General features: G+C 39.8%; 1 protein-coding gene across 4 annotated transcripts; it reads right to left on the bottom strand.

Moving 5' to 3' along the window:
* Positions 1–281: 281 nt before the first annotated feature.
* Positions 282–20,433, bottom strand: ppl (periplakin). Of its 4 annotated transcripts, none has more exons than XM_007568293.2 (23): positions 20,157–20,433; positions 14,783–14,879; positions 13,634–13,788; positions 13,345–13,465; positions 12,612–12,737; positions 10,919–10,960; positions 10,667–10,828; positions 10,477–10,584; positions 9,650–9,745; positions 9,439–9,561; positions 9,202–9,348; positions 8,596–8,631; positions 7,443–7,597; positions 7,245–7,354; positions 6,268–6,425; positions 6,002–6,180; positions 5,147–5,285; positions 4,415–4,608; positions 4,173–4,323; positions 3,999–4,082; positions 3,796–3,912; positions 3,457–3,549; positions 282–3,379 (listed from the first exon to the last, which is right to left on the bottom strand). In XM_007568293.2, exons 1-23 carry the CDS (start codon positions 20,219–20,221, stop codon positions 707–709), a joined length of 5,331 nt encoding a protein of 1,776 aa, XP_007568355.1. In that variant the 5' UTR covers positions 20,222–20,433; the 3' UTR covers positions 282–706. The 4 variants fall into 4 exon arrangements, with proteins under 4 accessions (XP_007568355.1, XP_007568356.1, XP_016535258.1 ...); XM_007568294.2 differs by having other exon boundaries at positions 7,443–7,594; XM_016679772.1 differs by lacking the exon at positions 8,596–8,631.
* Between the last annotated feature and the right edge of the window lie 942 nt (positions 20,434–21,375).

Below are 21,375 nucleotides of genomic sequence, written 5' to 3'. Positions count from 1 at the left end.
CACTGAAGCAGGTTACTTTGATAACTTCTTACCAATTGGCATTATAAACTCAATTTGACAACACTAGGACCAAATTTAGGATAAATGCATATGAATTTGATTAAGTCCCTATGAATTGATCGAGCTGGTTTTATATTCTTGATATGAACTGGGTTGATTTCTTTAGTTTAGATGACATTTGTTTTGCTTGGTGTCATATACATGAACAAATTAATTTAGCTGAATGAGTCATAGTTTTAATGCATTTTTGCTTAAAGATACTAAAATAAAAAGCCAAACAGTCAGCTTAAAATATATTTATTTAAAGCTTGATGAATAAAGAGGTGGATGAATAAACAGCATGTAACCAGAGGGAATCCCTATGAAGTGAGGAGACATTTTAAACCCAGTACAATGATCAAATGAAAAAAATGATCAACCCTCCACCTACTCAAAGAAATTAAAATTTATCTTAACTTGTCTTCTCCAAAACCTCCAGTGGCTGTAAAGGTACTTCATAACCAACCATGTATTCAAGTGCAATAAACCTGAATATGCACAATCAAATAAATACATAGTTTGGAAATTTAAGGCAGGAAGAAGGCCTGGTTGCCGCAGTATTAAACAAAATGGTATTAATACCAGAGTGACGAGATAGAGAACAGCATGGAGACCATTAAACAGATGAGTACAGATGGTGGTCAGTGTAGCATGTGAATGGTGAAGTTTACTTTTGCTTGCTTGACACCATTACACCAAACTCCTGGATGGATATTTCTTTGTTTAGGTACTGCTGATGCTGACGTTCTGTGATGTGCCCAAGACGTAGTGCGTCATCAATGGAAAACTTCTTCCCTGATTTTCTGTCATGAAGCACAGAAGACTCTCCAGACGGGCCTTTAACTGTGATCTCTTCCCAATCACACTCCTGGCTCTGCAGGTTAACAAACATCTTCCAGTCGATCAACCCTAGTCGGTATGCCTCTTCAGGTCGCATCTCTTTTCCCGAATCAGGATCAATGACGACAATGGATCTGCGGAGGTGACTTTCTCTTTGCTCTCTCTTCATCCTCACTGCTGCCAGGTTCTTTTTAAGCTTTTCAATCTCCTCATCTTTTTGGGCCGTTATGTTTCTTAGATCTGCGAGTTCCTTCTGAAGTGAGTCAAGCCTCAGCTCCAAGTTCCTGCCATCTTCCCTGGGTGCAGACTCAGTGATAAACCGAGTCTCTTTATAGGTGATGTCAATTTCTGAACGAAGTTTGCGGATCTCATTCTGTAGCCTTTGGTTTTCTTGTTGGAGGCGATTACTTTCGTCACGGATGTAGTCCAGCTCTTTAGTGGACTTTGTGTTGGCAAATTCCATGTCGGACAACTTGGAGGTGAGCACAGACAACTCCTGGTCAAGATCACGCTTTCTTCTCTTCTCCTCTTCCAACGTTCTCCTTAGGTTTTCAATTTCAAGCTCAGCCTCTGGGTCCCTCTCCACTTGGACTTTCTCTGTGCGGACAACTCTTTCCTTCACATCCATCTTCTCCAGGGTGAGTTGCTGCTGAATGAGAGCGTTCAACTCTTTCTCAAGCAGGGTACGTTTGTGTCGTTCTTCGTCAAGCTGCAGTTTGAGGATAGAATGTTCCTTCTCCTGTTGGGGATCCTGCTGAAGTACAACCTTCTGTTTGACAGTCACCTTTTCACGGTTTTCTTTGTCCCGGATCTCCAACTCGTTAAGTCTGACACGAAGTCTCTGGATCTCCAGCTCTGCTTCACGCCTTGCCTTGCGCTCTTGCTCTAGTTCTCTCAGTTGCTGGTCCAGATCAGCAATCTGTCTCTGCAGCAGAAGGAGCTCTGATTGAAGATTCTCTTTTTGTTTTTGCTCACTGTTGATACTTTGTAGGAAATTGTCACACTCTGACTTGAGCACAGGGTCTTCTTCCATTTTAATCACTTCTTGCTGAACAATCTTCTCTCGCACCTGAGACAGATCCATCTTCTTTAGCCTAATCTTTTCTTCTTGGGCTAACCGTTCTCCCTCAAGATCAAGACGTTTCTTCTGTTCATCAGCCAGCTTCTTTTTCAGAGTCTCAATCTCTTCTTTAGTCTTGGGATCTTCTTTGTACTGCACCACTTCATTGACCACCTCTTTCGTCTGTATTTGCGGTTTAGTTGCCTTCCATCTTTCGATCTCATCCCGGAGTTGACGGATTTCCATCTCAGATTTTTCTGTCAGGTGAGTTTTATCAACAATTTCGTTGCGAAGTCTCTCCAGCTCTCTTTCCGTCTGTGGATCGGTTTTATATTTGATCACTTCTTTGAAGATCTCTTTGACTTCGACTTGAGGTCCTCTGTTCCTTAGCATAGCCAGCTCATCCTGCAGGGATTTCAGCTGGAGCTCAGCATCTCTGTAGCGCCGCTGTTGCTCCACAACTTCGAGACGGAGGTTGGCCACTTCATTCTCAGCCTTGGGGTCAGGGCGGACAATTTCACGCACCTTCTCCTGAACCACAATCTTAGACTTCTCTTCTTCCAGGCTCTGAATTTTCCTCTGGAGGTCTGTCTTCTCCCGTTGTGATGATCTTCGCTTGGCCTTCTCATCCTCATACTGCCTTCTGAGGTTTTCTACCTCTCTTTCAAAGACAACATCTTTCTCCACTTTCAGCACCTCCTTGATGGAAATCTTCTCCTCAGCAATTGCCTTCTCCTTCTCCAATCTTCTGAGCTTCTCCTGAAGGAACTGCAACTCATCCTCCAACTGCTTCCTGTTATCCATTTCTTTCTGTTTTCTGTCAAGGAGAAGACGGTACTCTGACTCAAGTTGTGGGTCGTTTTGGACCTTGATCACTTCCTCCTCAGTGATCACTTCCTGTTCCTTGTTTTTCTCCTCAGCCAGTAGGGTAACCTGCTTTTGGATCTGAACCAGCTCATTGTCTTTCAACATCTTGTGTCTTCTTAGTTCTTCTAGCTCATCCCGAAGCTTGCGAATCTCCTCCTCCTGACCACGGTCTCTCTCAATGCGCAAAACCTCTTTGACCGTGTACTGCTGTGCTCCTTCTTTGACCTCTGTCTCAAGGCCACGCAGCTTTAGCTTGAGCACCTCCAGGTCATTCTCCAGCACATGGGTGGTGCGGCGCTCCTCTGACAGCTTCTGCTGAACCTTGTGTACCTCCTCATCCAACTGAGGATCTGGAACCTTTTTAATGAGCTCCTTCTTGACGATGGTATCTTGGGGCTTTTGACCTTCCAGGAGGTAAATGTCAGTCTGAATGGTCTCAATTTCTTTTTCTAGCTGCTCTCGCCTGTGGATCTCATCTTCCAGCTGCTTTCTGATTCGCCACGGCTCCTCTCCCGGGGCAGCAGCATTGACTGATCTTACGGTGGAAGACTGAATCATAGGAATTTCAGGTTGCTGTAGAGAGAGATCCATCATTAGTATCTCAATTAATGTTTTATTTATTTCTCAATGTAGATGCAAAATTATTTCACCTGGCTAAGAAGATTTTGGGCGAACTCAAGATTCTGCAGCCTTTGCTTGTTCACGGCATTCACCTCTGTGAACTTTGCTTCCATGGCAGCTTCCTGGAAATAGTTAAATACAAAGTCAAACAAGGCACACAAGGAAGTAGACTAAATAGAAACCTTTATGTTCAATTTGATAATACTAAAGTTATTTAGTAAAAAGTGTTATTGATTAAATATTATCCAGAGAACACTTATTTTCCGAATTAAATGCCAGAGTAGAGGGTCTGAGTCTTGGTTCAGTACACAGCATCAGTAACAGATTTCCTTTACGGTTTTAAACATTCAGTGTATTTTAAACATCACCTCTGCTTTCACTGTCAAAGCAGGGGATTCCAGTCTGCTCCTCTTGTAGGACTGGGGGACAAGTCCATCCTCCAGATCCAGAATGGACCGGAATTTCTCAGTCTCAGTCTCATAGTCCTAGAAAGACAAATCAGTCAACCGTTAACTGAACTTTCACATGGTGTTTTCTGGTCATGGTGGTGAAATCAGATAAAATGTGTCACCTTGACGGCCTGCTGGTAAAGCTGGGCATTTTTTGACAAATTGTTCAAGTCTGACTCCTTTCTTGAAATGTCAGACAGCAGGTTCTGTAGAAACAGAGCTGTTTTAATATAAAGAGAACATATTTACAGAACAAGAATCATGAAGGGTTCAGACCACCTCACTGCTCATCTCACCCTCTGATTCTTCAGCTTGGCGTCTAGTTGTCTTAGGTCATCAGTTTCACGGGGCTCATAATTTGGGATATGGGACAGCCAGGAGTTCAGGCTGCTATAGTCATTCTGGTAATTCTTGTAAGCCATCTTGGCTCTCTGCAGGCTTTGAGACCTGTGTTGTACATGGAGCAGCACAGATCATTAGCCAAAAGTTGCTGGTGTGTGGTGCTGGGTGCACAGGTTATGAAAATATTCCACCTCACCTGGTGTCGATCTGCCTGTTGAGGTTGTTGTAGCGCTTGTTGAGTTTCTGAACATCAGCCTCCTGCCGATCGATGTCAGGACAATGCTCCTGGAAGTCCCTGGCCATGGTGTCACAGCTGCCTTTGGCCAGGCGCAGGTTCTGCTCCGTTTCAGAGATCACTGACCTCTGAGCCTTCAGGTCTGACCCCAAGTCCTGATAGCACATTATGATACGTTCTTGTTAGTGATGCTGACAGAAGTTGTTTGTCATCCCAAAATGATACATGTTCTTCTATTTACTAGTGTAGTGGAAGCTCTAAAACCAAACTAGAATAGAAATATGGCTGTTTTGTCAGAGCAAATTTTATTCCTTAAATAGTTTTGAACATCTCTTCAAATTGATCAGTCTCTCCAGGATTTCAGTTGTTTTGCGATTCGTTTGCAATTAAAATCACAAATTTGATGGTACCAATTTAGAAATAATTGCAAAAAAAAAAGTTGCAATATTTGCTCTTTTGCACAGCATTAAATGTGAATTTTAGTTTCTCCATTTATCGGTTACAGACTGTAACTTGACATCAAGTAAGGCTGAGGAACAGTGGAGTCGAAATAAGAAATACTGCCAATAATGGCCTCAAAACAACTATATTATCATTTATCACAATAATTATTGGAACAGTTTATTGTGTATGAAAGAATTACATTCGTTTGAAAGGTTTCAGTGTACTTAGGAATAGTAAAAGCCAGCTTACATCAAGTTCTTTCTGCATTTTCTCCACTGAGGGGATGTCAGCTGGAGCAACCTCCTCCCTGGCCAGCGTGTTCTCGTAGGTAGACAGTAAAGTCTTCCCTTTCTGAATGGAGGTCTCCAGCTGGTTGGAATTCTTCAGTCTAAAACACAAAGGCAGCCAACTTCAATTACAACATGGATTTAAACAACTCAAACTAAACTGAAATAAATTCAGGAACTTGGACACTTGTGCTAGGAGTAGGGATAGACCAATCCACTATTCACTTCTGATACAGATATCGGACATTTAGTATCGACTGATACCGATCTAATACAGAAAAATAGAGCTGAATAGGCTTAGAATTTTTTTGTATTTTTTTTTAGTTTAACCACACACAAAAAATTTATTAATAACTCTGCACCAGTGCAGCACACTTAAATACACCAAAAGCTTCATGAGCTTGGTCAAACATGTAAGCATAACACAACTTTAATGTGTTCAGTCAGAGTATAATGTAAAATAAATAATAAAGAAATTGACAAAAATTGGCCAACTACCTCAGTCAAACATCTAAAAAACTGCAATAAACCTGCTTCCAAATTGTTCAGAAAATGTAATTAGAAATCCTAAATATAATGGAAAATAAAGAATTAAGTCACTCAGAGCTCAAAGCATAGAATTAGACTCATTAGATTTGCCCTTAGGGGTCGATGCACTGTCTTGTTACAGGGTCAATAATTTCTAATATTTCTAGATCTAGTTGTTTTTCCATCATCAGGATTTATGTAGATATTAATATCAGATTGGTGCATCTCTAGCTAGGAGCACAGCTAATTCTGAGAAAAACAGACAAAAAAAGCACATCAGGTCACATACTTGTCCTCGGAGCACTGAAGAAGCTGCTCAATCTTGGTGTACTTCCTGTTGGCCTCATCCACCTTGCTGTGAAGCTGAGGAGCACTGGGGGAGTTTGGGTTTGAAGTCAAGAAGCTGTTTGCCTCTGCAACTTTAGAGGTCTTCTCTGGCTCAATCCTGCGGACAGTTGAAGCGATGTTCTGGAGAGAAACATCCTCAGAGTATTAATGCTTCCAGAAAACATGAAGGTGTGACATCAGAGGACAGAATGGAGCCGAGTTTGTTACCCTTATGTCCTGCAGGCGGTCAGCACTGTCCGGCACGGTCCGGTTCTGCTCCAGCGGTGGGCGTACTCGAGCATAAATTTCTTTCTCCTGTTTGTCCAAGTCACTGACCACCTTATCAAGACCGGCCATCAGCTGGCGGCACTGTTGTTCATCCTTGTCTGCAGCCACAGAGCATTACCAGACAGTGAATGGGAGCCCAGCAGGCCGTAAAACATCACATTTATAGCTGCAGTATGTGACTTTCATAAAAAAGTATATTTTTACCCATGTGTTGAAACTGTCAGTATGTCGTATAATACCAGACAAATCATCTGTGAAAAAAATCTCCTTTGCCTTCTTCCTGTGATAACTATAACAATCAATCAGAGCCAAGGGGAAGGTCTTCGCATTGCCAATCATGCTTGTGTACATCTTCCCCCCCATCAGCACAGCCCATCAGGAATGCTACGGCTAGTTGCAGCCATTTGACTTTCTGAGCTTCCTAAAATCTTTCATCAGATTTCAGTCAGGTGTTTAGAACCTAAACTATGTGAGAAATTTCAATTTACCTTCCAGAGAGGTACATTAATCTATAGAACACCTCAACTGTCCTCATGGTCACATGGATAACATACAAGCATTTTGATTGTGAGTTAATGTATTAAAGAACAATCATACTCAATTCCTTTCAGAAAAAACCTTGAAGTAGTTAGACTTCATGTTTATTTACGTCTTGTTTCATTCCTTAATTACTGAGATACATTAGTGTGACTACTAAAAGGTTAGACTTGTTATAATTATTACATTTCATTCAAAGTGTGAATATTGTGATTCTGAGAATAAAAGTATTTCCATGATTGTTTCCCTCTCGTTCCTTTCTATGAAGCAAGTGCTGACTGATTTTAATAATGATGCTGGTACAATTTTACAATGCAAATATAAATAAAAAGCTCATCTATGCTATTAGGCATCCGTTCATTGGAACATGTGTCTTGTACCTGTAGCCGTTCCTGCTCCACTCTGCTTCTTCAGCTCCTCAAATCTTTTCAGCAGAGCTGCTTTGCTGGACGCCAGTTTCTGCTTGACAGCTTTCTGTTGACTAGCCAAGCTGCAGGGAGACAATACATGTCATTGCAGTAACCCTGGAGTAAAACAAGTCATTTTGGTCCCTTGAAAACTCAGCTGAACACACTTACTTGTCAGAAATGGCCACCGCCTCTGGGTCAGTGGGTGGGATCATGAAGCAGATGCCTGGAGCATTGATCTTATGTCCCGTTTGATCCTTCACATCCCATCTAGACCCATTGTTTCGGAGCAGGGTGTACGTTTCTCCGCGAACAATTTGATCCTGCTGAAGAATAAGAAACTGTCACCTTTTCATGATCAGAAAAAAAAAATTCACAACACAGAATAAGGAAGCCTGGAATATTTTTCTGTTTCTGACAAACTTCATCCTAATTCCTGAACAGGTGCTGCAATGACAAAGATAACCTGGAAATGAAGATCTTTGCTTCAACAACACTGAAGATGGATACAAAAGTTCCTCTGACTTCTTTCCATCTCTCCTTTTGACCCCAGAGAATATGAAAGAGGTTCTAAAGGGATTTAAATACATTATGGGGTAATCCCCTAAGTTACACGACTGCTACTCAGCATAAAACCAAGTGAGGAAAGGTGTTTATGCAAGCAGTCAGATCATGGAAGACATTTGAGGATTAAAGCCCTGACAGAACTTGGGATGAAGAGAGCTGTTTGGAACAAAAAGAAAACTAGATGACAGGAGGAAGAAAAATAAAAATAGAGAGAAAGAAATCTAAAGAAATTTAAAAAGGAGCCTGCCAAAGTGCACTATCTATCGGTCAGACTTAAATTTGGCATTCTGATGCTGAAAATTAGCAGCACTGCTGTGGTTAACTAGAATATAGCTAATATCATGGGGTTTATTCCATTTAGTATGTAAAGCTTAGACTTTATATAAAAATAAGCTCAAATGCTAATGTTAGCTTAATGCTACTATTAGTATGTGAATTATAGTTGCATGTGGGTTATAACTAGCATACTGACTAACATTTATTTACTCCATTCAGAATTCAAACAGTGTAAAAGCTAAAATGAGCTAAAATGCTGTCGTCATCTAAATTACTCAGTACCATGTTAAACACCAGTAACATGGTCTAAGACTGCAAAGTGCAGTGCATGAGCTAAAATTCGCTCATACACTAATTTTAGCTAGTGTATGAGCTAATATAAAAATGAGCTCTCAGCTTAATGTAGAGAATGAAGCTTTTATTTTGCTAATTTCAGTAAGTTTCACTTTAAAAGTTTACCAGTCCCATATGTGACATGTACCTTTGGGGTTTTCACCGTCTTCATCTCCAGCATCTCCTGGACAGACAACATCACAGCAGTTAATAAGACGGATCAGCAGGGGTCACACTTCCTGAGAGTCCTCAAGAAGAGCAAACTGGATTCTAACTTACTGCTGACCTTCAACCCATCTTCTATTGAGAGCCTGCTGACAAACTGTGTTACATGATATACTGCTTAAAAAGGTAGATTTTACCTTCTGCTGCCCATTTAAAACTATTGGATTCATTACTATTAAACCAAAGAGCCAGAAAATCTGTAAACTGACTTGAAATTTAAAACACTTGGATTTCATTACACATTCATATCATCCATTAACAAACTACAACAGTACAAACCCACTTGTACAATATTTCATCAGTAATTTCAGATCAGCAAATCCACTTGTTTACACAGCTGTAGAAACATGAACTTACTGATTTCTGGATGCACAAACATACAGAAATCATCAAGAGAAAACAATTCAATCTGAATATGGAACATATTGATAGTGTTACCATTTAACTGTGTTATTGTAAAGTTAGCAGATGAATGAATCTCTAAACTTGACCACAAGTTCTGACGGAGTGGAAGTTTAAAACCACATACTTCCTGTGGTTCAAAGTCACACAGAGCTTCAATGGGCAGCAGCTTCTGGGGGGTTTCTCTCCGGTACTTCAGAGGCAGAACCTGCAGGCTCCGGCTTTGGAGACCCTTGACCCGCTCGTCAATGTGATCCACTGCCTTAGCCTGGTCCTACTCAAACACAGATAGAATGAAAAGAACTGTCATACCACTCCAGAAATGTTTTAGACGCTTTTTAGCTTCCTTCCAAATGAAGCTCACATCCAGCTCGGAGATCAGGCTCTGCGTCTGATAAACATCTTTGTACTCTGGGCTGTACTTCTGGTTGATTTCCGTTTCCAGCCGCTTCAGCAGGTCCTGAGTGTCGCGTGCTTCCTTGTGGAACTGCAAATGAACAGACATCAACAAACAGGAATTAGCTTCAGCTCTTTGTCTCTCTGGGCTTAAAAGTCCCCTGTCCTTGTCGGCTGACCTTGTGATAATCATCCATGTGCTTGAGATGACTTTCCTCACAGATGAGCAGGTTCAGGTACTCTTTCCAGTCAGCATGGACCGCTTCATTGTGCGCCTGACGACATCACATGGGGATTATTGATCAAATTCATAATCCCTATGTTCAAACATTTCAGATACAGACCAATTTGGCCAAACAGGTGAACTGACATATTGTCAAATTTGTTTAATAAGTGTATACTTGCAGCTTTTTGTCTTTGAAAAATAAAATCACAAACTGTTAGAGTTTATCAGTAAAATAAATCCAAGAATTTGCATACATTTTCTTTTGATTAGTTTTAGTCAATATTTCCGAGTAGAAATTGTAGTAGCTATCACTGAGCAAAACAGCCAATAATGACTGATCATTTTGCTCATCTGATTGATCCTCTCATGCTAGAAAGAAACAAAGGTGAGAATTGATTTGTGATTAAGATATGTGACTAAAATAGTAAAATCCAAGTCTTTTCTAACACGGTGCCATGGGAACCGTTTCCCTGACTACCAGAGCTACCATGTGTCAATCACCAACACTGTGCCTCAGTGTTAACATCATCTAGCAAGTTGGATGCTAGCCTCCATATTACTAAGGCAGGAACCAAATTTATATTCTTATTCTACTAAAGAAACATTATGATTAAAAAATATATTGACAGAATATGCAACACAACACAAACCATCTAACCATAATTTTCAATTCCAATCAAATTGTCATCAATTTTACTTTTATTAAACACTGAAGTTAAATGCTTGATTAGAATGTAAATATTTTATTGCCTAAATTTAACTTTGTTTTTAATACTGTACCTCTATGACATTCTTTGCTGGGTGTTGTGCTTCTATCAGACTGTTTGCATCTTCATTCAGCTTGCTGATGGTAGACTCCTTGCTCTCCAGACATTTATTGATAAAGTTCTGTTGGGTTGAGATAAATTAGATTCATGTCTAATTTGCTCTTATTTTTAGATCTGCATTATGGGTCTGTCATTCAGTCTACCTCATACTGCCTTCGGCGGGCGGGGTAGTCCAGGTTAGCATCACTCCAGTCATAGTCAAACCTCTCCCGTCCTTGCTGGTCCATCCAGAAAAGTTCATTGGTGCAGCGCTGCATGAAGTCCCGAAGGCTCAGCAGATGGCGCTGGCGAGCACTAGAGCTGGCCTTGTTGAAAGAAGAAAGAAACAAAATTGCATATTTTCTGTGGAAATGGTTGCAGTCTGACTCAGCCGTGTGTTTGTGTGGATTTATTACCAGCAGTTTGTCATATTTGGACCGGAGGCCGCTGAGGTATTCCTGTCCCATTGAGCAACATCAAGACAAAAATGGAGGAGTTGTTATATTAGACACACATTCAATAAAGAACAGTACATATACATATACAATTGTTTTCAAAGTGTCTTAAGTCTGAAATGCCATGTAAGAATTTATCCAACTGTTATATCATTGATGTGAGACATTCGTCACTCTTGGCTCTGACTACACATCTAAACAGAATTATCTACAGAAGTTGCAGTCAATGCTCCACAATAAGCCATCACCATTATTAACCTCCTCAATGTTTTTATGATCTTGTGACAATCCTGTCGGCTCCCATTGCTGAATAAACTTGAAAAGCGACCGACAGACAGTGGCATCCATTATTGTTTCTGTAAACCGAGTGCTGTTGTGTGATGTTAACGCTCTTCTTGTGTGTATACGGGGCACTTTGGGGTCATAAACTGTTCATACAGAGGTCTGATTGTGGTCGCATTTGATTAGCAGTATGAATGACCACACAAACAAAAAGGATTTCAGCAAAAAAATAAAAATAATAAAAAATGCTCATCAATACCTGCTGTTGTGAACATAGCCTATTATTGTGGAGTGAAATGTATATGTTTTATAACCATCTTAATTGTGCATTTTTTGACTTATGTGACTTATACTCTATTTGACCAAACATTCAACATAGTGTATTTTCCAGTCAAACTACATCTGAAAACTTTGAGTTTAATCAGGTATGAAATGTCCACTGAGGAATCTATAATCTTTTACATTCAAAGATGTGCAGCCACCTTAGTTATTGCTTAACTAGCTGATCATAGGCTATAATACTAAAATGAAACCAGTCAAAATGTTTCTTAAACATGTCATTAAGGTTATGAGTTAAAAGAATAAGGCGCTAATATATCACTGCAACATTATTAAAGTAGTATGATTTTCTAAATAGGACAGATCTTCACAAATTTGCAGATTTATGCTTAATTTACAACAACTCAGTCATAGAAACAACAGTGACTAGACGTCCTGTGTTGTCTGAGGAAGAGCACCTTCAGTCAGTCAGCCTGCTCTGGGTCAGCTGCCCAGGAATGAAACCCACAACCAGATGAAACCAGAAGAAAAACAACTGAATTTAAAGACTTTCACTAAACATCTGGAAAAAGTCTTGTTGATTCATACAACAGGCCTTGTTGTATAAATCAGCATGGTTCTTTAGTCAGAACTAAAGAATGTGAATCTGTATTGTTTATTTGTATCATCTGTTTTCTGAGCAGAAAAACTGAAATTAACAGAATCTAAAGGATTGTACTAAACATCTGAAAAAAAGGTTTGTTGATTCATACACCTGTCAGAACTAAAGAATGTGGATCTGTTGTCCTGTGCTGTTTGTTTGCATCATCTGTTTTCTGAGCAGTAAAGTTTTGTTGTCTTTTAATAAGTCTGGTTTTGTTCAGACTAATTTCATGTACTGACTAACTGTGTGTTTTACTTATATTCTTGAATTGTATTGCTTTAACATCATGGACAGAAAACTACTACATACATAAATAGCCTTTTGACTAATCCTGTCCATTTAGATTCATATTATGTCTTCTTTTTTACTGAATTGAGTTTACAGAAAACCTGAACAGGTTGGGTGTAATAATGAACTGATCCTGCTTCCCCTTCAGGCTGGTGGTCCTACCTTGTCTCCTCCAGTAGAGATGTGGGGAGCCAGCGCCTCCACCTCGCTCTGGAAGATGTTGTGCTCCTCCACCTCCTTCTCCAAAGTGGGCAGGTCTTCACCAAAGCCCTTGTTGTTCAGGTTTTCCTGAGCACAGAGACAAACACATCCTTCATGTCTTAGTTCAAATTTACAGAAATTTCATTTATTTTTTTCCCAACCAATTATAGTTTAAATATTATTCTCTATTTAAGAGTTCCTGATATGTTACTTGTAAGTTAGAAGACTTGGAATAATGCAAAACTAAAATATTTGCGTTAGAGACTAGACCAAAAATACTTGGTAAGATTTTGTTTTTGTAGAGGATGGATACAAATGTTCATCCACACCAATTTGTAATATTAATCCAGACCTGAATGAAGCCAACTGGGAAACTGGACTTTTCCCAAACCATGTGGTGAAAAGTCCCACATCTCTGCCAGCAATAAAATGTGTTAAACATTCTTCATACTCCAACTTTAACTCCTCAATATTTGGAAGTGTAGCTAACACTTTGTTCACTTCCTCCACTGTCAAACTACAACAAATGGCTAACTGAAATTCTAAGAGCACACAAAACTGACTTCATCTGATGGAGAAATCCAGATCAATGGGAGAAATCAGTGCAGGGAGATGAGAATTGAGCAGAATTGCTTAGGAAGGCCACAGCCAGGCCAGTTGAATACTAACGCAGCAGGCGTTATGAATGTCTTACCAGTTTGTCTTCCATGATGTTGCCCCAGTTAACGCTGGGCATCCCCTCCGCGCGGTTCAGGTGGTAGATCCGATCATGGTCCTCCTTCAGCTTATTCACCCTCTCTCGCAGCTGAACCATGCTGAATACAAGAGACAACAGAAAGGTGTGACTAACATTTGGAATGCACTCTAAGCAACAAGCAAACACTGTAAAACAGGAGCAGGTATTACAAAATGAGAGATCTGGCTGAGAAAAGGCAGAGTGTTCTGGTGAGACAGAGCAGCAGTGTTGAAGCATCAGGACTCACTCTTGCTGAATCATCTCCGCCTGAGGATGCTGGAGGCGCTTGGTTGCACGGGCATCTTCATCCAGGGTATCGAGCAGCTCCAGAGAGTTGAGGATTCTCTTATTAGTATCATCCTGATACAGAGGCTGCTTCCCTTCGTTGATCTTACCAACATCCTGCAAAAAAAAAAAAGATATCAGAGATGACTAAAAGCTTCTGTTTCACCCTGTACAGGCTGGGAGGTTGCGTGGCTCAACCATCTGGCTTCATTCAGAGCCCCAACGTCACATTTAACCAGAGCAGGTCTGGGTCACTCTCCTCTGTGAGGATCATCACAGAGAATGATCCTCTGTGATGATCACAGGATCATCTGGAAACCACTTCTGATCAATTCCTGACATCAGCTGTCTGCATGTACCTGCTGCTTCCAAATCAAATTATTTTCATACAGTGGGGTGAAAAGGTGTTTGCCCCCTTCTGAATTTCTTTTGTTTTTCACGCTTCAGTGTTTCAGAACATCAAACCAATTTAAACATTAGTCCAAGACAACACCAGTCAAAACAAAATGTAGGTTTTTTAAGAAAGGTGTTTTTTCACTAAGGGAGTAGCTGCGTTTCCATTGCAAATACGGGCAAAATTAGTAATTCCATTAATGTTGAATCATCATTTTTGCAACTGCTGTGTTGTCATTAAATAAGAAACGCAATTAAAATCACACATTAATAAACTTGTTCTCATGATAAGTCAACAAACATGCCACACTGTCATCCTCCAACTACTTCTTGTTGTGTTCTCTGTGTTTTATGGCAGTGGCGCCATTCGGCTGTTGATCATACGATCCGATAAAAAAAGTATTTTTATTGAAGGTTTGTGATATAAACCAATTTTGATACAATCAGAAAAAAATACACCTTATCCTGACACAAGAGTTTTTGCAAAATTGGTGTGTTTCCGTTAAGCAAATTATCTTTGAAATATCAAATTACACAAACATATGGTCAATGGAAATGCAGCTAGTGGTGAAACTTCCCAGGAGTGGACGGCTGACCAAAATTAACCCAAGAGCTCATGGCCTGCATAGCAGAGTTCCAAAGTGAAAATCACCGTTGAGCATTATTCAGAATCCTGGTACCAGTCTGTTCAGGTGTTTGTGGTCATGCAGGATTTTACCTTGTTGAGGTTCTGCTCGATATCATAGATGTTCTTCTCCACCTTATCAGCGTTCTTCTGCAACTTCTCAACAATGGCAGCCAAGTCTGTACTGGTACTGTGGGACAAACACAAACAAATAGGTGAGGGTGTTTTTTGCCATTATTGATAGTGGGGAAAAAACTTAACTTGTTCTTTGTAAGCCTTTAAGTCTGTGTAATAAAAAGCCTCACTCGTCTCTGGAAGAATTGCCTGCAGAAAAATTGAGCAACTGTTTCCAGGGCCGGCCCAAGGCAGAAGAGAACTAAACCGCTACCCAGGTTTTAGTTATTTTTAATAAGAATACATGTCAAAAGTAGGAAAATGTATTTTTCAATGTAGAACTAGTCACCAGACAGAGGAAAGTACTCCGTTTGGTAGTCATGCTAGCAGCTGTAATTTAGCATTGCTAGCTCATCATTTGCTAATCATTGCTGCTGCTTGTGTCTCTGTTGGGATCATATTTTATCCACATTTCAACAGAAACTAATCACTGAGAATATTCCATGTGTACTCATCAAACTGTCCTCTCTTTCTCAACTCTGGGTTAGATCATTTATTAATAACAGAAGCAGAAATATCTCACCACATCGTAAAAAGTATAAAAATTAAAAACAATAAGCATATTTGCAAATTACAATAAGGAAATTTGAAATTTAAATACAATGTACTCAAAACAACAAATCTCTATCTTGGTAGACTATTGCTAGAACAATAAGTCAGAGAGATAACCTTGTTTTAACTGATTTACTTATGTTTATTAAGCAAACAATGTGAAGTAAATAAATTATTTAATTTATTGTTGACATTATTCATAAAGCAGAACATTCTGGACAGTGTTTTAAAGTGAAATTATTTTTATTATTCTGTGGTTGCTGGATGCTGATGAGTTTATCTAGAAGTGGGGGACCAAACCAAACCCTGCTTTGGGCCTCAGATCAGTTTTGGCCTGCAGCTGCAATATGATTGGCTCGTCCTGAACTGTAAGAAATGTGACAGAATGAAGAACAAATTTCTTTATAGAAAGGCAAATTGGCCTGGCCCGTTTCTTCCTCATTCCATCCTTCAGACACACCTGGACCAGTTGCTATGACAACCAAGGAGCAACTGTACTCCTCAAAGCCTAAATGCAGGCTTACATGTTCCTGTTGAACTCAGCACCTTTATCCATCACATTTATTACAATGTTACTTCCGTAAAACAATTATTTAATAAATGTTTCAGTCTAGGCTTAATTTCCAGGGTTGCTTCACCTGTTTTAATGTGGTTTGATATGAAACCTGGAAAAACAAGAGACACCAAGACAGGGAGGGAGGAAAATAAATGAACCTGATATCTCAGGTCATTTATACGGTTATTTTCCATTAGAAAGTTTCATTTTATTGACTGATCAGAATTGATAGATCCATTTAATTCCACAGTTTATCCACCAGAGAGCACTCACACTTTAATTTCGACAATGTACTGCACGTAGATTTTTTTGATCACATTACTTAGTTAGAAAAAGAAAGAGAAAAAACATAAACCAACTGTTGCTTTTTGTCCTTTCTGATTTGGTGCTGGGGCGTTCCTCATCCCAGCCCGTAATGATTGTTCCAAACGTTACGTGATTAGTAGTGGAATGTCTCCTGACCTCAGTATATACACAAGTAATCTCCAGTGCTTTAGTGAACACACTGCAGAGTTTTCACTGCCTCTCTCTCACACACACTTGGGTTCTGAGTGGTTTCTGACACCGCTAGGCTTAGTGAAAATACAGGAAATATGCTGAGACAAGTCTGCTGTCATCTGCTGTGCTTCTTATGCCCGTCTCCTCAGTCAGTCTTAGAATAAGCAGCGCTGAACATGTCTCATTACACTGTAGATACCCAAAGGCTCTTATACCTACAATCCACCCCACACAAGAAGCCATAGAGTCAGCTCTGTAGTGAGTCGTTTCTCTGATGAGCTCTGAACTCTTATTGTTTAGAGATTTAATGAATTAAACTATTAATCTTTTGAGTTTTCTCTTTATATCAACTACTTTACGTTAGAGATGCACTGATCTGATAATATTTGTATCAGTGCCCATATTAAAGAAAATTCTGGATCTGGTATCAATGACAGAGTGCCTGTTCCACAAGGTCAGATCTAGCCAGTCTAATTCTATGCTTTGTGCTAATATATATACTGTATATATTTTTTTACATTATATTTAGAATTCTTAATTAATCTGTCAGAAACATTTGAAAGATTGTTTATTTTTACATGTTTGACAAAAGTAGTCAATCTGTTGCTTATGTCAGATTCAGTTTCTTTATTACTTGTTTTACATCATAGTCCTAATTGCACTGACTGAAAAAATTTAAGTTGTGTTGTTTTTACGTGATGGACCAAACTTGTTAAGTTATTGGTGTATTTAAGTGTGCTGCACTGGTGAAGGTTTATCAAATAAATTTGTAATTCAGTACATTTATGTCTGTTTAAAAAGAAAGAAAATATCTTAAGTCAATTCAGCTCTGTTTTTCTAAATTGGATCAATATTGGCCAATATTAAATCTCAGATATCCGTGTCGGTGTTGGAAGCAAAAAATGTGGATCAGTGCATCCTTACTTTACGTTTATGAAAACACTACATTTATAAAAATCCATATAGAATGATCATAATAGAGCCACAAAAGATGAAAAAATAACATGCCAGAACAGGTCTGGAGCTTGAGATTAAACTGAAAGTGCTTCTGCAACTGAAAACTGTGTGTGTGTGTGTGTGTGTGTGTCAGCCCACATCCAGGACCCAGCTCCTCACATATACAGGTTATGTAACAGCTGCAGGATGAAGAGCGCAGCGTGGAACTCCACAACAACCGGTTGAAACACTTAAAAGAGCAAGTTTGAACTAGTGCCCACTGTGGAGTTCTGGCAGCTGGCAGGATTCCAGGTGGGGTGGGGGGGGAAATCTGGATCCAAACCCAAAGTTCTGTGTTGGAAGGAACTAAAGAATGTCAACCAACTGGAAAACACAAGCTTAACCGCTGCTACTGCTTTGTCCTGGCATGACTTGGAGTACTTCTGCTCATCTTTAAAGTAGAGATGATGTGCTTAGTTTGAAACTAAGCACATGGCCGGGAAGAAACCGGCCCTGGTTCAGAAACGGCAGCAAAACAGCACCAGCTCAGCCTCAGCTCTGCTGCAGCATCGCTGGGTCTGACATGCCTCTGGGACCGCCTTGGTTCTGGCTCTGAAGCATTGGGTTAGGAAAGACGTGTTGCATGTTTACACGGAGGAAAGGTTCCAATTAGAACCAGAACACAGCAGGATTAGGTCATACAGGGTGTGCCGGGCTGCTGTCACTGGGCTCTGGATCGGAGGCCGGTTCTAGTAGCAGCCTGGACATGGACGCGTTAGGAGACAAAAACTACTCAAGGGCATTCTGTGTTCTTCCTTTTGTCCTTATATGCATAAAACCTTATTTTTTTTTGTCTTCAACTGTTGCATTAACATCTTGCACCAAGTATGTTGGAATGTATATAATCTTCATATAGCAGAAAAACACCTGAACAAGTAGAACTGTAAGAAAAACAACTACACAGGGAGGAGCTGCATTATTAGGATTCCTCCTCTGTCAGTGGGTGGCTCTCAGGATCAGCACAAACGATGGAGATAGCTAATCATTTCTGGAAACATTTAGATGAATCAGTAGAAGGACGTGGACCAAACAACTCTTTAGACATCACGATGCTGCAGGGCCGGTTTTAATGACAGGTCAACACATAACCTGGCAGGGAGGGGAAAAAACCCCAGGCCTAAAAGGACGACAAATTAGCTCCCTACACTGCTTCCTGTTTATGAAATACATCAAAACTGAGACTTTCCAAGAAACTCATCAAGCAGTACTTTGAAATACTACTTAAGAAAAAAAAAGTAATTAAAGATTACAAGCATAAATGGGAATAGTAATTCTTTCATTACACATTATTAATAAAACATTTAAAACAAAACAGAATCGATCAGAACTGGAAACATCAGAAAATCAGAAATTGGTATCGACCAGGAAAAGCCTGATTGGTCCAGCTCTAAGTGTTGATGACAGATGCTTGAGAGCACATCCTGAGCAAATCAGAATGAAAAAAATGTCTGGACAATTTAATGTTCAAGTAAAGAGTTTGAATTCACTGAGCCAGACACTAGAAAGGATGTACAGGGGATCCGACCAATGTTTTTTGAGTGCCTGTTTTGCATACATTATATTTTATATACAAATCACAACCTGATATCAGGTGAGTTGCATTAATATTTTGGGATTATTATGGCTATACGGAAAATTCAATTATTTGAAAAATATTAAGTTTCATTAGATTTCCTTGGGAACAACATATAGCTATTGGCCAAGGGACGTATTTAACCTAAAATACATCAATTCACACCCACTGACATACAGGACCAGCAATTCATGGAATATAATTTGCATAAGTAGAAGAAGTTTTCTGGAGTGGCCAGGGCACCAAAACTAGCTCCAGCGCAGGGCCCCACATCCTTGTAAAACCAGCCCTGATCATACAGTAAATTAAAATATTTTCTGACTCAATATTTACCTAGACATGGTAACTAAATGGAAATAATCAAGTCTGATCAATTCTAGTAAATGCTAACGAAACCAAGTGGGTTTCACCTGGAAGCTGAGAGAATGTCAACGATGTAAAGATGGCAACAGGCGGAGGAGACGGCTTTGGTCTGTAGGTGCAGCACTATTTTGGGAGGGGCAGCAAGAAATTCTTCTTACAGTCTTTCTATGCAGGACAGCTGAATACTTATCGGACCTGTTGGTACAACTTTATAACCCAGCTTATCAGCCACACCCACGCAGCAGTTAAAGCACAAGACGTGAAACTGATTTCTCTGAGTTTTGTCAAAACACAAGATTCTGGCGACCGGATGTGGTTGAATTAAGTCCTCCAGGATCCATATGGATCCATCCAGCTGAACGGAACCTGGGAACAAGGCATAGGGAAAACTGTCTCTACGGATCTGCTCAACCAGAATGACAAGAGCCTGTCCCTGGCAGGGCAGGGCGCGCCTGGTTCAGGACGCACAGCCCAGTCCGTCTATCCCACTTAATACAATACTAACTGCGTCATTTCATCAACTTTTCTTCTGTTTACATATTTTTCTCTCAATCAGTCCGACGACAGAGTCTTAAATAAATAGCTAAGCACAAAGAAAAGCGACAACGTAAAGAACAGAAATTAGGACTGCGCCCAAGGTCACCACAATCCCACCGAGACGTTTTTCTCTACAACACCTGGCACTGAAACAAACACACATAAAAGCACGCGCAAAAGTCTCTACAAAAACTTGTGAAAACACGTCTTACACTTACCTTGATTTTTGCTGCGTCGTAGGCGTAGGGGTGATAGCGGCGGTCTTCTTGCTTTTTTTAAACATGGTGGCAGGTCACCTGTCAGCACCTTCCTCTGATAACTTAGCCGTCAAACGCAGCAGGACAGGTGGACCGCAGCTGGGTGTCGCGTGCTCAGCTTGCGCCGCTGTTGTCGCTCTGGAAGCCGTGGGAGAGAAAAATGTCCTCAAGAGTCTCAGCCTGCCCCTGCCCCTGTCACTGCGCTCACAGTGATAATGGACTCAACAGCACCTGTAACAGTCACTTTTAGTGTTCACACACCCTCTCTGTACACCTAGCAGCCAGCACGGGATGGGCGGGGCCACAGAGGGAGGATCCGCCCCTCCCGCCTCCAGAGAAAATCAGAGAGAGGAAAATCAACAGGTGTTTATATTTCCTGACAAACATCAAAGTTGCTGTACATAAACAACACCATATTTTAGAATTAATACCAAGTAAATATGGCGTCAGTACCCTCAAAAAAGTGAAACATGGCAGTTGTTCGCATTATGTTAATATTTCATTTCAAGTTAACTCATAAACATTGTTTGTTGTGTTCAATTAATTATAACATCATTATAACAGCATTATAACAAAAATGATTGGTAATGATATCAGCCATATATGACATCATTACCAATCATTTTTGTTATTTATATATCATCAAACTTCTGACCTTTAGGTGTTCTGGTGCTCTATCCTTTGAATAATTGTTATTAAAACCTTAGAAAGAATTTGTAGGTGTCTAAAAAACACTTTAATAATATACTAACATAATAAACAGAAACAATAGAGAAACAAAACAAATTTGTGTACATTTTTTCCTAAATAAGTCAAGTGCAAAATATTAAAATTTGAGAGCAAATAAAAACAAAATCTTATTGAGGTAGAGTTGAGAAGCTACAACACAAACAAATAAAAAAAATCAAGAGGATATATTAAACTAAGGTATCAATTTTACCACGCTACTATTGATCCAATTCTGATATAACTTGGTGTCGATGTTTTATTGATATTAAAATATGAAAGGTGTGGCATCCATGTCCACATGAATATTGCCTCTTTAACTGGAAAAAATCAAAGTCACAAAGAACAGAACTATACATACATATATATGTATGTATGTACTGTTCTATCTATCTATCTATCTATCTATCTATCTATCTATCTATCTATCTATCTATCTATCTATCTATCTATC

The sequence above is a fragment of the Poecilia formosa genome, unplaced genomic scaffold (genome assembly GCF_000485575.1).
Source record: "Poecilia formosa unplaced genomic scaffold, Poecilia_formosa-5.1.2 Scaffold220, whole genome shotgun sequence".
In the NCBI taxonomy this organism is placed as follows: Eukaryota; Metazoa; Chordata; class Actinopteri; order Cyprinodontiformes; family Poeciliidae; genus Poecilia; species Poecilia formosa.
The sequence above is the reverse complement of the archived record's forward strand: the minus strand, read 5'-3'. Positions and strand labels throughout refer to the sequence as shown.